Raw genomic sequence first — 16,224 nt, 5'->3', positions numbered from 1 at the left:
CTACGGAAGCCAAACTGAGTATCTGACAACAAACCGTTCGTCTCGACCCAAGTGTCGAGACGTCGTAGAATAATTTTTTCGAACAATTTTCTGATGCAGGACAACATCGCGATGGGTCTATATGAGTTGTGATTGGAAGCTGGTTTCCCCGGCTTTTGAATGGCGATAACTTTCACTTGTCTCCAGTCAGGTGGAACAATATTTTGCTCAAGAAACTTGTTGAACAATTCCAACAAACGTCTTTTTGCGAGGTCGGGCAGATTCTTCACCAAGTTGAATTTAATTCTGTCCAATCCAGGAGCGTTATTGTTACAAGACATGAGTGCTATGGAAAATTCCATCATTGAAAAGGGGCTATCAATGGAATCATCATTTGAAGAAGACTCCCTAACAATGCTATGCGTAGGAACGGAATCTGGACAAACTTTCCTCGCAAAATCAAATATCCATCGATTCGAGTACTCCTCACTCTCATTTCCTACGTTACGATTCCTCATTCGTCTGGCCGTATTCCAAAGAGTGCTCATTGAGGTTTCTCTTGACAAACCTTCCACAAAATGTCTCCAATAGCTGCATTTCTTAACCCGAAGTATGTTCTTGTACTTGGTTTCTAAAACCAAGAATTTTTCAAAATTCTGAGGAGTTCCTCCTCCTCGTTTAAAAAACGTCTTGAAAGCATTTTGTTTCGCGTGTTTAGCATCTGAGCACTCTTTGTCCCACCAAGGATTTGGAGGTCTTCTGTTAGACGATGGACCAAGAAATCGTTTGGTTTGGGCTTGTTCTGCGGCCTCCAGAATCGAACAAACGAGGAAGTCATATTCTTCAAGTGGGGGAAGCTCTTCCATTGAAGTTAAGACACTTGAAATATTACTTTGGTATTTAATCCAGTCAATATTTTTTGTCAAATCATATGGAATATTAACTGAATTAGCAATGCCTTTGTTACTGCTAATTGAGATGATGATTGGTAAATGATCGCTACCATGTAAATCAGGAAATACTTTCCAGGTGCAATCTAGTCGAATTGAAGTCGAACAAAGAGATAAATCTAATGCACTTGGACGTGCAGGAGGTCTTGGGATCCGTGTCATGCTACCCATATTTAGTACCGTCATGCTAAAATTGTCGCAAATATTATATATTAGAGATGATCTGCTATCATTGTAAACGGAACCCCACATCATTCCGTGCGAATTGAAATCTCCTAAAATCAAACGTGGAGCAGGAAGGGCTTCGACAATTTCATTAAGCTGTCGTTGTCCAACTTGAGCTCTTGGAGGAATATATACCGAAGCAATGCAAATGTCCTTTCCTTTAATGTTTATTTGACAAGCAACAACTTCTATACTAGAAGTCGAAGGAATGTTTAATCTATAAAAGGAATAACATTTCTTAATTCCTAAAAGCACTCCACCATACGGGGAGTCTCTGTCGAGACGTATAATGTTAAAGTCATTAAAATTTAAGGCTATGTTTGATGTAAGCCATGTTTCGCACAAAGCAAATACATCACATTTTTGACTATGCAACAAAACTTTAAATGAATCAAGTTTTGGCATGATGCTTCGACAATTCCACTGCAGGACAGTGATTGAATCATTTGCGGCGGATGATAAATTATCCATCAAATGATACAAAACCTGTAAGAGCTGGCCATTGAGCTGATAACTGTTTCAAAAAAGTTCTAGCTATTGGAAGGAATGCTGTTATGATGGTCTTTAGAGGTTCAGAAATATTGAATGCAGCGAAAATCCATTCTACAATTTCCGAAAATTTCAGTAATCCTGTTGGTGAATGTGAAATGGAGCCCACTGGATTATTGTCTTTTCTTGAGCTAGTTCCTGGATTGGTTTGTGAATTTGACAAACCAGGAGGCACAGTTTTTGGTTTTAAATTTGGCTTTTTAGCTTTAACACGGGGATCTTTTTTTGAAGGTATAATTTTAGGTGTCTTTTTTGGTATTTTGTGGTTTGTTAATCTCCTCTTAACAGACCCTTGAGGAGTGACAAACGAGGTATCTTCACTATTTCCGTCAGAGTCAGATTCCTCTGGCTCCGCAAGATTTGAAAAACCGTTTTCGGTTTCCAAAGGGGAGACATGTATGACCGTTTTGAGCATTTCTGCATATGTGCGCTTAGACCGTGCTTTTAAAGAAAGCTTCATTTTGTCTTTACGCAGCTTAAATGCAGCGCACACTGAAAGATCATCATGAGGGCTTTCCCCACAATAAACACATTTTTCAACATCTTTATCGCAAAGATTATCCTTATGAGGCCCTTGACATTTGATACATTTGGACTTATTACTACAGTAAGTAGCTGTATGTCCGAATTTTTTACAGTTCGTGCAATTCATAACATGCGGTACGAAAAGCCGAACAGGAAGACGAATTTTATCGATATAGACATGGCTAGGCAATGCAGATCCGGCAAATGTTACGCGAAACGAATCTGAGGGACGATAAGACTTTTTTCCATCGACAATAGATGCTGAGTACAATTGTTTGCACTCGAGTATCTTAACTCCCTCAAGCATGGAGTTTTTAAAACGGCCAACTCCATTTTTAAGTAAATCATCTGCTGTCAGACTTGCTTCAGTCACAACACCGTCAATTTCTACCTCCTTCGATGGAATGTAAACTCGATATTCAATAGCAAATAATTTACAGGTTACAATATCGTTTGCCTGTTTCAAGTCGTTAACTACAACTCGAATTTTATCTCTATTAACCTTACAGATTTCTTTAACTTCAGAGAAATGTGATGTCAAATCCTTTGTAATTTGCATCAAGTTTAAAATCTTTTCTTTTTTTCGAAGATAGACTATCCATGGCCCAGTGGTACCCTGTGGATAATGTTTAGCCCTCGGAGTATTTAAACTTTTACTAGTATCCGGAATCGGATTCGGATGATCTTCCATGAGATCATCCATTACATTAAATTTTTTTTGTAAATTAATAATACCAAAATAAAAACTTATGTTTAGTAAAATTTCAGATATAAGAAATAAAAAATAAATTAAATTAAATCTACCTTGTAGCTGATGTCTCTGTTCCTTTATCGTGAAGAACGACGTGAAGCTCTTCCAACGATTTCCAATTGGCAGTCTTTTGCTGTTTCCAATTGGCAGTCTTCTGTCGTTTACTGCTATCTCAGTTGCTCTGCCGTCGTTGTGAACACCACTGCACTTGCTGTACCTGACCCCAGGTACAGTGCTTTTGCTCTTGGTGGCGATCAAATGCGATGCTTGCAGTGTAGCACCTCGCGATATATGCCGTCTCTTTTGATCCTACGCAGCGTACAAATTCTGGTACCTGGTAGATCAGCACTGGGTTGCTTTAGCACCTCTGTGCCTTTGCACCCCTTCGTCTTCGCACCTTTATGCGATGGCACCTCTGTGACTCGTCACTTCTATGCTCTCGCACCTCTGTGTCTCTACACCTCTGTGCGTATGAACGGGATGGCCTTCGTTGCTAGCTTTCCAGTCGGGAAACGCCCCGAATATTGCGTTTGCTATGGGCAGTTTAACTACCTGAAGCTTAGAATTGTCTCGGTAGCAGCCGTTAACTCACGAGCCAGTACTATCGAAACACAACCTCTTCGCTTGAATGGTTTTTACTGAATGGATGTAAACAATTTGAAAACTTTAGAAAAAGTACGTTTCATTTCCCACATTAAAATTCATTGGGAACATTATAAACGACATAATGGAATTGTAAACTTAACGCAATGTCGTCATTGCCAAGGCTTCGGCCATGGAACTTAAAATTGTCATATGGATATACGGTGTTTAAATTGTGGTATATCGCATTCAATGAATGAAACCCCTGATAAATTTTCATGTTCTAATTGCGATGGAAATCATAAATCTAATTATTTGAAATGTCCTGTTCTTCGAATGTAAAGCAGGTACGCCTTTCAATTCGTCTTCTAACGAAAATTATTTATTGACAGTAGATCGACCTCGTCTTCATCTTCTTCTAATGACAGTTACGCTTTGGTAACAGGTAGACATCAGAGATACCTATTAATTCTTATAATGTAAATAATCAAAACACAGGAACGCCTTCCAGTTGGTCTTCGAAAACCATTTATTAATATCGGCCACGTCATCTTCTATTGGCAGTTACACTAATGTAACAGATAGAAATCTACCTACCAATATGCCATTCGCTTCTTTAAACGAAGTCGGTTTAGGCAATAAAACTGGAAATAATACTAAAACAACTTTTTCAACTGATCATCCGAATGAATTCGACTTCATCACTTTTTGATGCATTTCAAATTTAATGGCAATTTGCAAATAATAGTATAATGAATTTAAAATTTAACAGTGATGGTAAATAATTATTTGAATATTTTAAATTGGAATGCTCGATCTTTAAAATCGAGTGAAAATGAATTTTATAATTTTCTCAAAGTTTACAGAGTTAATATTGCCATTGTGACAGAAACTTTTCTTAACCCAAATGTCAAATTGAAAAGCAATCTACATTATGTGGTTCATCGATTCGACAGGTTTACTGGAATGGGTGGTGGAGTTGGCCTTTTTGTCCACCGGCAAATTAAACATCGAATTTTACCTTCTTTAAATACTAAAGTTATTGAATGCTTGGGAATCGAAGTTGAAACCATTCATGGAATTTATGTCATCGCTGGAGCAAATTTGCCATTCAAATGCACCGATAAACAATTAAATTTCTTTAAAGGCGATTTGCAAAAACTTATCGATATCGACCGAAATTTTTCGTAATAGGGGAATTAAATGCAAAGCATATCCATTATAAATGTAGGCAAAATAACAGTAATGGTAAAATACTTCATAATCAACTCTCAGCTGGTTACTTTACAGTTCCGCATCCCAGTAATCCGACTTGTTTCTCTTCCGTGAAAAACCCGTCTACAATTGATCTGGTTCTAACGGATCAAAGTCACATTTGTAGTGAACCGATTACACATGCTAACTTTGACTCCGATCATCTTCCTGTAACATTCAGACTTTCCAACGAGGCTATAATTAATCCAATTAGTTCTATATTCAACTACCATAGAGCCAATTGGTTTGAATACAGATCTTACATTGAAAATCATGTGGATCATGGAATTATTTTAGAAAGTTCTGCGGACATCGGCACAGCAATAGATAATTTGAATCATTACATTATCGAAGCTAGAAATCTCTCAGTTCCCAAAGCTCAAACTAAATTAAATACTCCTATCATCGATGACAATCTTCAACTGCTCATTCGGTTGAAGAATGTTCGCTCTTGTGATCCTGATTTCTACTCATGTGTTATTACCAAATGACATTATTGAGATGAATTTTGATGAAATGAAGTCAATTATTAGGAAACTTCAAATCATGAAGGCTCCTGGTAATGATGAAATTTTTAATATTCCTATTAAAAATCTTCACGATGTTGCCTTGAGACTCTTGGTTAAAATTTTCAACAAGTGTTTTTCATAAGTTTACTTCCCAAAAAGATGGAAAAACGGTAAAGTTATTCCTATCCTCAAGCCTGATAAAAACCCAGCAGAAACATCAAGCTATCGACCAATTAGTTTACTTTCTTCTATCAGTAAACATTTTGAAATAATCATCTTGTTGAGAATGATGTCTCATATAAATGAGAATTCAATTTTTACCAGAGCAGTTTCGATTTCGTCATGAACACTCAACTACTCATCAACTTGTAAGAGTAACGAACATGATAAAAGCAAATAAATCTTCTGGGTAATCCACTGGAGTTGCTCTTCTAGACATAGAAAAAGCATTCGACAGTGTTTGGCACAAAGGATTAATAGCAAAAATGTCTGATTTCCAATTTCCTATTTATTTGATCAAAATGATTCAAAATTATTTAACTGATCGTACTCTTCAGGTTAGCTATCAGAATTGTAAATCTGAATTGCTACCCGTACGAGCCGGTGTACCGCAGGGTTCGAGCGTAGCTCCAATCTTGTATAATATTTGCACTTCTGATCTTCCAAATCTACCCGTTGGTTGTCAGAAATCGCTATTCTGTGACGACACAAGTCTGTTAGCCACAAGTAGAAATCTAAGAATTATCTGCAGTCGCCTACAAAGAAGATTGAATATTTTCAGTGATTATCTGTCAAAATAGAAAATTAAGCCAAATGCAACAAAAATGCAATTAATTATCTTTCCTCATAAGCCAAAAGCTTCTTTACTTAAACCAAATAATAATCACATTATCAAATTGAATGGCTTGGAATTGACATGGTCTGATCAAGCAAAATACTTAGGTTTATCGTATGACAAAAAACTCACGTTCAAGGATCACATTGAAGGAATCCAGGCAAAGTGTAATAAATATATTAAATGTTTATATCCTCTTATAAACAGAAATTCTAAGATCTGTCTAAAAAAACAAATTTATAATTTATAAACAAATTTTCAGTCCAGCCATGCTTTATGCAGTACCAATTTGGTTGTTCCACCAGGAAGAAAACGCTTCAAAGGATTCAGAATAAAATTCTGAAAATGATTTTGAAGTGTCCTCCCTGGTTTAGTACAAATGAGTCACACAGACTCACAAATATAGAACCATAGATGTAAGTCCACATAATATTATAAGCAAATTCGGAAAAAAATCGATGCAATCTTCAATTCGACTCGTTCTCTGTATTAGTTAGTAAGTTAGTATATAACATAGGCTCAAACGAAAGGCACTACTGTCAGAGAGAAATTCTTAAAAATTATAACGGCCAGACCTCCGGTTCCAGAATGGAGAGTGAAGAAAAATCTAAAATCATAATTGTTTGCTTTAATAGAAAAAGATGTGAAGAGCTAATTTGATATAATCCTACAAACGATACAATTCATAACTACTTACTGTATGGATTTATATGTATCAAGTATTCAACAAACATATATGTGCTTCTGTGGTTCAGTCGATTGACCGATGTGCTTTGTGATCTAATATTTCTCGCTTCAAGTTGCGCTGTTGCTATCAATCTTTTATTATTTTTGGTTCATTTGAACTCAAGCCATGTAATTTTCAAATCACACAATTTTGCATGTTCTTGAATATGAATTTGTGTGAAATACGACGCTCCATTTATGTGCATCTTACAAAATGTAAAATCACAAGATTTTTTCGAACTGTGTACTTCACAGATTTTGAGGGTCGATGACAGATTAAGCCTATTTTAATACTCTTAGTGTAACGTTTTCCGGTGTCTTTCATACGGCATTATTATTTTCATAAAAAGATTCCTTAAAAATTTTTTCATTTAATCTTGAATTTCAAACATGAAAGTGAGCTAGCATAATATTTTAAATTTGTAAACTGTTCTGAGCCAAATTTACGAACAAAGCTCTTCTTAATCCACCTAGTGGTTTTCAAGGAATATCAATGAAGCGGAAGTCACCTTCTTGGAATTCGGAACCACCTCAAACATCGTTTTCCATCTACTCATCAAACCCGTTCCGAAAATATCCATATTGTAGAAATTTCCATGGAATATAAATGAGACGGAGATCATTTTCTTTGTATGCAAAAACCTCTTTTTACGAAGTAGGTTCGTAAAAAAAGTTTACGTCATTTGGGATTTGGTTCGTAAAAAACATTACGTTGAGTGGGAATTTTTTGAGTTACTCAAAAAGAGGAAATGTAAATAAAGTTCACGTACCCGGAGATTTGGGTGTATAAAGATACTTAGAGTTAAAAAAAATTTGGTTAAAAGCAAAAAAACTTGGAAAATTGGAATGAAGTGAAAAGAAAGGTGCAGGCATACAGGATTGGAGATGAAATTTGTCAGTCTGTAGAAACAGAAGAACGTCAAGTAACGCTTCGGACTTTGCATTTTATTGGCTTGTATTCAGGAAATCGGGAAGGATCATTGGGGTAGCCTTTAAAATTGTTCTCGATATAGAGAGTGGAAATGTTAACTTCCGATTGTTAAACATGTGGCGGGCCAATTTGCCTTCCTATTATGCATAACCTTTATTAAGACTGCTTTCATGGCGACTGATTTGTAAGCTTCAGGTCATTAGAAGTAGATCCCGTGGTACGTGTGGACAAAGTTCCTACAAACGAAGTACTCTGGAATCACTTTACTTTCTTTTGGTTCTTCAAGCAGTTGCAATCTGATTATGAACACTTAGTATTATTTGATGATAATTATTGCATTAAGTAGCTATGCATGCAGACTACAACCATGTCACAGATCTGTGAACTGCGGTGATTCCTGATCGCCGTTCGATTGTGTTGGTGTCGTGCCGCATCCTATCGACTATTGATAGCGTAGTGCGCCAGCGAACTATTTAGTGCCAAATTTAGAAATGAAATTCACACGTCTGGTAGTGGAATTAAAAACACGAACGGTTCCGATCGATTACCGATCAATTACACGCACTCGCAACTGCTCTCATCCCATCTAGGGAGTGCATTTGATCAATTGTCGATTCAGTTTCGGAGTATAAAACCGGTGGTTCCGTCACGCAGTCCCAATTATTCGCATTCGGATTTTAACGCCTGCTGGTGCGATCTCAAGTGATCCTTTGTCCGGTGAACAGCATCCAGTGCTTTTTCCTTATCATTTCCTAAAGGTTGGTTTCCGGTGTACGTGATTGTGCTGAAATTTGTTGTTATCCTGCGTGATGCTGTGTTTTCGTCCAACCGGATGTCCTGCTGTGTTGGAGTAGTTCGGATTCGATTGACCGGATGGTGGTTTGAGAAAATTTTCCTAATACCAAATCTGGGTTGCGTACGAGAAATTAATGTGAATTACGTAACGGTGAAAATTTGGTCACAACTTCCAATAGTGAATATACGGGTGCTAATACATAAGTTTCGTTTCTAGATAATGAAACTAAAGTGAAAAATTTGCTGCATGATTTTGAACGAATTTACTGAACAAAGATTTAAAGTTTTTTATGTTGTCCATTAGTAACGGATACTGGATTAATGTGTTCATGATCTTCGAAAGATGGGCTCTACATTTCAGAATATGGACTAGCAGAGTGCAGTCAGTTGTGCTTTCTATCAATGGAAGAAGAGAATTGTGTTTCGTAGATTGATCTACATTTCAAATTAATAATTTTTGGTTATCTAGTTTTGATGCTGAGAAAAGCTGGTTGTTCGAAGGGTTTTGTTTCGATATAAATGTGAAGTGATTTGAATTTTTAACTAATAATTTGATAGTATTTATTTTATGTCGATGAGACAAATATGATGATGCTAAGTCTAATGTTACTCGAAGAAACTTTTTTTTCTATCCTTGATACTGGATCCTAGAATACTTTTAATACAAGTTACAAAATTTTAAGATGTAGTGCTCGTTCGTTGCATTACTTGTTTGGGAAGCATGTTACGATAAACAATTGTATCAGTTTTTAAAATTATTACCAATACTTAGAGACTCCTAAAATCAATCTCGAAGAATCTATTTCGTGTTGATTTATTTTAAAATTCAAATGATAAAGTAAAATTTTGAATCAATTCTTAGAATTTGCAAAATTGTAGAAACAGGTTATGGTTTATGTTCATGGCCATTATGAGGTATAAGAAAAATGAACATAAGTTTAGAAAGTTGCGTATTGATAAAATAAAACCAAGAAAGTTGATTTAAAACTGAGACCGACTATGGTCTAATCACTTTTCTTGATTTAACAGCAAAACAAGAGCCTTGTTCGAATACAATCACTATAAATCTAAGTTTGAAAACGACTACGACCAATTTGTGTTGTTTTAAATTCAAAGATGACGACCGCTGTAGTAGTTGTTAATCCTGAAGATGAAGGTAATGAAGATGAAACGTTGGCCGTTAACGCAAAACAATGTTTTTTTTTTGAGAAACTAATGCACCAAACATAAAATTATAAAGAAACTGCTTATCATTATTACAGTGAAAGTTCAGTAAGGGCGGGTATAGAGTGATGGGTAAGTCTAAACCTTTCACGCTCTTTTGATCGGAAAGTTTTGCAGGCTCCATGCGGTGAATGACCTTAACTTTACACTCTCTATAACCAAAGCAGGAAAAAAGTTCAGTGACGGTAATTTGGGGTCTGAATACAATTTATTCCATATTTACTAACTTTAGGGATCTACTTACAATCTTAGAAAAAACAGCCATTGTAGAAAACACGAAACCACTGCTAAAATACTCTTCATGAAAAAAAGACAACACTGTACCCTTTGAAAAGAACATCACTGTAGAAAAATGAATTAATTGAAAGAATATTCCTTTTATGAATTTCCGCTCAACGACGATAAAGAAACTGCATTTGCGTTTTGCAACAATGGCATCAGAGTTCGCAACAATGCGAAGATTGTAAATTGCCATTTCAATATTTTTGAAGCAGTTGTGCAAAAGTCACTAGCCAAAAAGCAAACATTGCTTCCCAACTTCTAGATCTATAGATGCAATAGATTTGAACATTTTTTCTCCATTATTTTCCTATTCCTCTAGAAAACATACACCCTTTTTCGGTTTTTTTTTTAAATTACCGTTTCCGAATTTCAACGATTTGAAGAAAATGCAAACAGAAAATAAATCCGCTAGTTTTTAAAAAAAAAGTCTTCAATCGAATTGGTCTCACCATCCATGAAATACAAATAGTTTGTCATACTGAAGATGTGTGCAAAGTTTTATCCAAATCGGAGTATTCCATGTCATTAGCACAATTCCGGGAAGCTTCAATCGCTTTTATCGAAATGCTAAACTTGAGAGCGGAATTACCCATTAAAATAAATAACAAGGTTACAAGTCGTTACATAACACGTTAGCAAATTAAAATTGATAATTGCTTACTTACAGATGTGATAATATGTTTGTTAGATACAACTGACCGCATTAGTATTTGATTTTTTTTTTCGTTCGATTACGCAGCTTAGATTTCAAATAAATCGGCGATCGATCACTTTTCATAGACAAGCATCTATTAACTACACACCAGGAAAAAATCGTGTAAACTTGCCTCTGCTGACGTATTCAAGCGTTAAAATTACTCATTTTTACAGTTGCTCTAATGTTATTAATTTTTTACCGTGTGCTTGATTCTGTTCGTCGAAATCAGAATATGTCTATGTGTGTAACAGAAATATGCACTTGATTTTTTCGAATATGGCTGGACCGATTGTTACAAACTTAAATTTAAATGCACGGTCTCTTGGTCTCATAGCCTGCTATTAAATTTCATCCAGATCCGAGTTCTGGTTCCGAAGTAACGGGGTGAACTGCACAAAAATGCAAACGGGTACTCGACTTGCACTTGATTTTCTCCGAGATTGCTTTTAAATTTTATCCGCATCCGATCTTCGGTTCCAGAGTTACAGGGTGATGTGGGCAAAAATAAACAAAAATACGCACTCAATGTTCTTGTAGATGGCTGAACCGATTTCTACTAACTTAGACTCAAACAAATAATGCTGAATTTTATTTGGATACTACTTCCGGTTCCGATATTACATAGCGATGAGTGAAAAAAAAATTATTTCAAGAGCTTTTTTTCTCTTTACATCAAAACGAAAAAATCCTCTAAACTAGTCATATAAAACTTGAGTTGTGTACGTCTTGTTAGTTATTCATCATAAAAATTGATTTCGGAGATATCGGGTATAAGTTCCATGTTCTGGAAGTATCGGAAATTGTAGCCAAATTTCCGTCATGCTCTAGAAGCGAAAAGGAGAAAATTCTAAATTTGTCTTAAAGCTGTTTCTATTTGAAAGTTATATCAGTTCCCGGTTTCGTAAAAGCAAAATCTTGGCATTTCTTTCGTGGAATTTGGCCTTTCCGTTTCAACAGAGTACGCAGCAGATTCATATAGCGTACAGAATCATTGCATGGCTAGTACTACGGATCATACTGACACTAAGAAAATTCTTCCAGGTCGGGGCTCGAACATACGACAACTGGCTTGTAAGACCAGCGTCCTATGCATTGAACCGCCAATCCGGGATGTAAGCAACAAGTTTAAAACAGAGCTCATTTCATTTTTACAATGATGATCAAATGCAGTTTCCAATTTTCGGCTGCATATACTACTGTTGAGCTTCATCCGGATCTTACTTCCGATTCCGAAACTACAGGGTAAAGTGTATTTGAAATTTCAACCCGTCGAAAGAAATTTTCTGCATTTTATCAAAGGGGCTAAACCGATTCTTATGGTCTCATAGATTGCTATAGTATTCTATCCGGATCTTTCTTCCAGTTTCGGAATTACAGAGTGAAGTTTCCAATGGTCCACTATTTGGATTAAAACAGGGTTTTTGTTTGTCGATGTTTTGCCCTACTCACGGAAAAGCCAGCGATCGCAAAACAACTAAAATATTAGTTGTTTTACTGATTTTGATTGGTTAAAATTCGGTACAACTAATCGACTGTTGTTCTAACTAATCTGTCATTTTTTATTTATCGTGCTGGCAGCTTAGCAAAGACACCCAACAGAGACACGCACCACAAACAAGTAATGAAACGTTTCAGTTGAGCAATGCCAAACACCCTGAGCGAACAATGGAACGTTTCAATGAGATGTCACTCTTGCAATTGAGCAAAGACACAATCCCTGCAAAGTTACTTGTATGCATGAAAGCAAAAAAATGTCTCAGTTGTTTCAACCAATTATTCAGTTATTTGAACTTAAGACGCCAATTGCAATAAATATTTTTTACCTTATTACCTTACCTAATTACCTGCTTATATCTTTATCACTAAACTCACAAAGGATATAGAAATGAACCAGAAGATTACAATTCTCAAAAGGGAAATCACCAGAAAAATGGTCACAGGGAATTAGGATTTTTTCCTTCACTTGCAGAATGGCTCGCTGGTAAACCTAATGCTACAGATACACTTTCAAGAAAATACAAATAGTACCACTTCACTTTAGCAGCAAATTTTTAAGCGTTAAGCGGGTTTAATAACATTGACATAAACTGTCCGCATGGAAAACTTGTTTTACAATTAACTGTTATATTCTTCTGGATACTTTCACTTACATAAAACGGCCACTGCGTAACTAACTTAAATGACGTTCATTTACCATTGAAAATTTTCAATATGAAACGCTTCTGGTGCATTGAAGAGGTTTTTTGTTCTGCGTTTTGCTGTCTTCGTTCTCCGCCAAGTGACAGCATTTGAATACAACAATTTCGGTTACCTGAATGGTTATGACAAAATCAACAGACATGTTAGTTAAATCAACAACATTTCAGTTGAACCAACCAGGGCGTGAAACAACAATTGCAATATTGTAATTTTGTGATCTGCGGGTTCTCCGTGCTTCTTCCATATGCTCTGTTGTTTCAACAGATGCTGTTACCATCGTAATATTTCAAGTCCATAAGTGTTCAACTAAAAATAAATTATAATTATGTGCATCCTCTGGTTACAGATGAATAATTAAATAGGAGGATAATGTCACAGGGAAATATTAAATAGAAAGATAATGTCACGGAATTTGAGGCTAAGAGCATATTCAGGAGTGTTTTACCTCTGAATGCCATAATTCATAAGAGTTTTAATGTTTAAATACAGAAATAATAATAAAAAACTGGCAACCCCCGCGGCGTTTTTCTGCTGTTTCAAATAAAAAAAATGGAACGGTAGCGTATAGCAGTTTCGAAATTTGACACTAGAACTTTTCGAATAAATAACCCTAGTCAGGGGACGGGTATAGCGTGATGGGTCGTGATATCTTTCATGCAGGGCACTTGGGTTCGATTCCCAACCCTCGCACATAGGGTCAGAGAGTTTTTCTGTTTCGAAGAGGTGAATGATCTTATCGTTAAAACCTCTATAGTGGAAACAAAAAAAAGTTAATAAACTTGGGATACGTTTGTTTCAGTTTCAGTTCGCGTATCCATCTCTAACGCTCGGATATCAGAGAAATCGGGAAAAAACTTTGACATTAAAAAAAGACAGTAAATATTTCAGTATGAAATATTTTCGGAAAAAGATAATAAAAACAAAATAACACAATTATCAGAAGATTTATCTTCGCCATTCCCATATTGATTTTTTACTTTATAGGTATTTTATAGTCCAAAAAAAACTAACAAAAATACGCGGTTTAATCATAAATTGATATTACCACCCTTTACAATAAAAAAGTTCCATCACATTTTTCGCATAAAAATTCACTTTTCCGAATTGTTTTTTTTTTTCGAAAACGGATATTCATATCAAAGATTTTAATTTAATGTGTTGGTGGGCACATTTCTCTGTTGTTTTAGATCAACAAATATTCGCAAAATTGCTTTGACGCGCTCTGAAGAAGAATGAGCAATAAAAAGAAGAGCAAGAGATAAATCTATTGAAAATTTCCATTAGTCCTACTGTCATGATGTCTGTATATCTACATGTTGTCACTGTTCTCTATGACGTTGTTACAGACCGCATCTTCTATTAAAAATCTAACGAAAGTTCCTTTTCTCTCCACTACATACAGAACTCGTAAAAGAGCCAACGAACTGCCAAAATGTGTGATGATGATGCAGGAGCACTGGTGGTCGACAATGGATCCGGAATGTGCAAGGCCGGATTCGCCGGTGATGACGCCCCACGTGCCGTCTTCCCGTCCATCGTTGGCCGACCCCGGCACCAGGGTGTGATGGTCGGTATGGGTCAGAAGGATGCCTACGTTGGTGACGAAGCCCAGTCCAAGCGTGGTATTCTCACTCTGAAGTATCCGATAGAGCACGGTATCATCACGAACTGGGACGACATGGAAAAAGTTTGGCATCACACCTTCTACAACGAGCTGCGAGTAGCGCCGGAGGAACATCCGGTTCTACTGACAGAGGCTCCGCTCAATCCAAAGTCCAACCGTGAGAAAATGACTCAGATCATGTTTGAGACGTTTGCCTCACCGGCCGTGTATGTCGCCATCCAGGCTGTGCTGTCCCTGTATGCCTCCGGTCGTACCACTGGTGTAGTGCTGGATTCAGGAGATGGTGTTTCACACACGGTCCCAATTTATGAAGGATATGCCTTGCCACATGCCATTCTTCGCATGGATTTGGCCGGACGTGATCTCACTGATTACTTAATGAAGATCCTGACTGAACGCGGTTACTCTTTCACCACCACCGCTGAACGTGAAATTGTCAGAGATATCAAGGAAAAGCTGTGTTACGTGGCTCTGGACTTTGAGCAGGAAATGCAAGCCGCTGCTGCTACCTCATCCTCAGAAAAGTCCTACGAACTTCCTGATGGTCAAGTCATCACCATCGGAAACGAGCGTTTCCGTGCACCAGAAGCACTTTTCCAACCGTCCTTCCTCGGCATGGAAGCTACCGGTGTTCACGAAACTGTATACAGTTCTATAATGCGCTGCGATGTTGACATCCGTAAGGATCTGTATGCCAACAGTGTCTTATCCGGTGGAACCACAATGTATCCAGGTAATTAGGATTGCTCTTTCTCGTTTGATAAGTTCTTCACATCGTTCTGCAATTGCTACAGGTATTGCTGATCGTATGCAGAAGGAAATCACCGCCCTGGCTCCGTCTACCATCAAAATCAAGATCATTGCACCACCGGAACGTAAATACTCCGTCTGGATCGGAGGTTCCATTCTGGCTTCGCTGTCCACCTTCCAGACCATGTGGATTTCGAAACAGGAGTACGATGAAGGTGGCCCAGGAATCGTCCACCGCAAGTGCTTCTAAGTGCCACTGAGCCGCTCGATAGCATTAGAAAAACTGCCGCCGGATGTGACGAAGACGAACGACCAACAAATCTTTGATTCAACAGCTACAGTCAAATTGCATGTTATTCAAATGCAAATACCGCCAATGCACAGCCTAAGACAATCGGTTGCTTTCTCAGTTCATGTATCTAGTTGAGGAAGTTCAGGTACGCCCGCAATAATTCCAATAAAGGAACATCATTTATAAGTAACACCTGCTTTTGTTAGCAACAAACATCTCCGTGATTTACAAGTTTGGTGTTATGACAATTCTCTTTGAAAGACCTGCAATTAGCACTGCCTTGTAATATCTACATCTACTTTTACGTTTACCACGTTTTCAATAATAAAATTTCTAGGAAAATCATGAGTGTGTTCATTTAGTTATTTGGGTGACCTTTCTCTTGGATTGCCTAGTGTAGGTGATAGAATTCAACTCTTTACATTTTTCTGATGTTAACCATCAAGAGTTTCTTTGGCATTCTCAGCAAATCTATATTGGAATGAGAAAGTGTGGAAAAATTTACTAATTAATCATTACAATTCAAGGTCGCTCGTTACAAAGTT

The 16,224-nt window shown here is 37.0% G+C and overlaps 1 protein-coding gene across 1 annotated transcript; it reads left to right on the top strand.

Annotated features, from left to right (window-relative positions):
- The first annotated feature begins 8,429 nt into the window (after positions 1-8,429).
- LOC131434925 (actin, muscle-type A2-like) lies at positions 8,430-16,024 on the top strand. Its single transcript, XM_058602212.1, has 3 exons — positions 8,430-8,574; positions 14,416-15,370; positions 15,432-16,024. Exons 2-3 carry the CDS (start codon positions 14,446-14,448, stop codon positions 15,635-15,637), a joined length of 1,131 nt encoding a protein of 376 aa, XP_058458195.1. The 5' UTR covers positions 8,430-8,574; positions 14,416-14,445; the 3' UTR covers positions 15,638-16,024.
- The last annotated feature ends 200 nt before the right edge of the window (positions 16,025-16,224 follow it).

The sequence above is a fragment of the Malaya genurostris genome, chromosome 3, assembly GCF_030247185.1.
Source record: "Malaya genurostris strain Urasoe2022 chromosome 3, Malgen_1.1, whole genome shotgun sequence".
Taxonomy (NCBI): domain Eukaryota; kingdom Metazoa; phylum Arthropoda; class Insecta; order Diptera; family Culicidae; genus Malaya; species Malaya genurostris.
The sequence above is the reverse complement of the archived record's forward strand: the minus strand, read 5'-3'. Positions and strand labels throughout refer to the sequence as shown.

Bases quoted from the DNA above. Each gene is read 5' to 3' on its own strand.
- LOC131434925 (XM_058602212.1), top strand. From the start codon at position 14,446: ATGTGTGATGATGATGCAGGAGCACTGGTGGTCGACAATGGATCCGGA. The intron at 15,371-15,431 runs GTAATTAGGATT...CAATTGCTACAG, and splicing joins TGGAACCACAATGTATCCAG to GTATTGCTGATCGTATGCAG.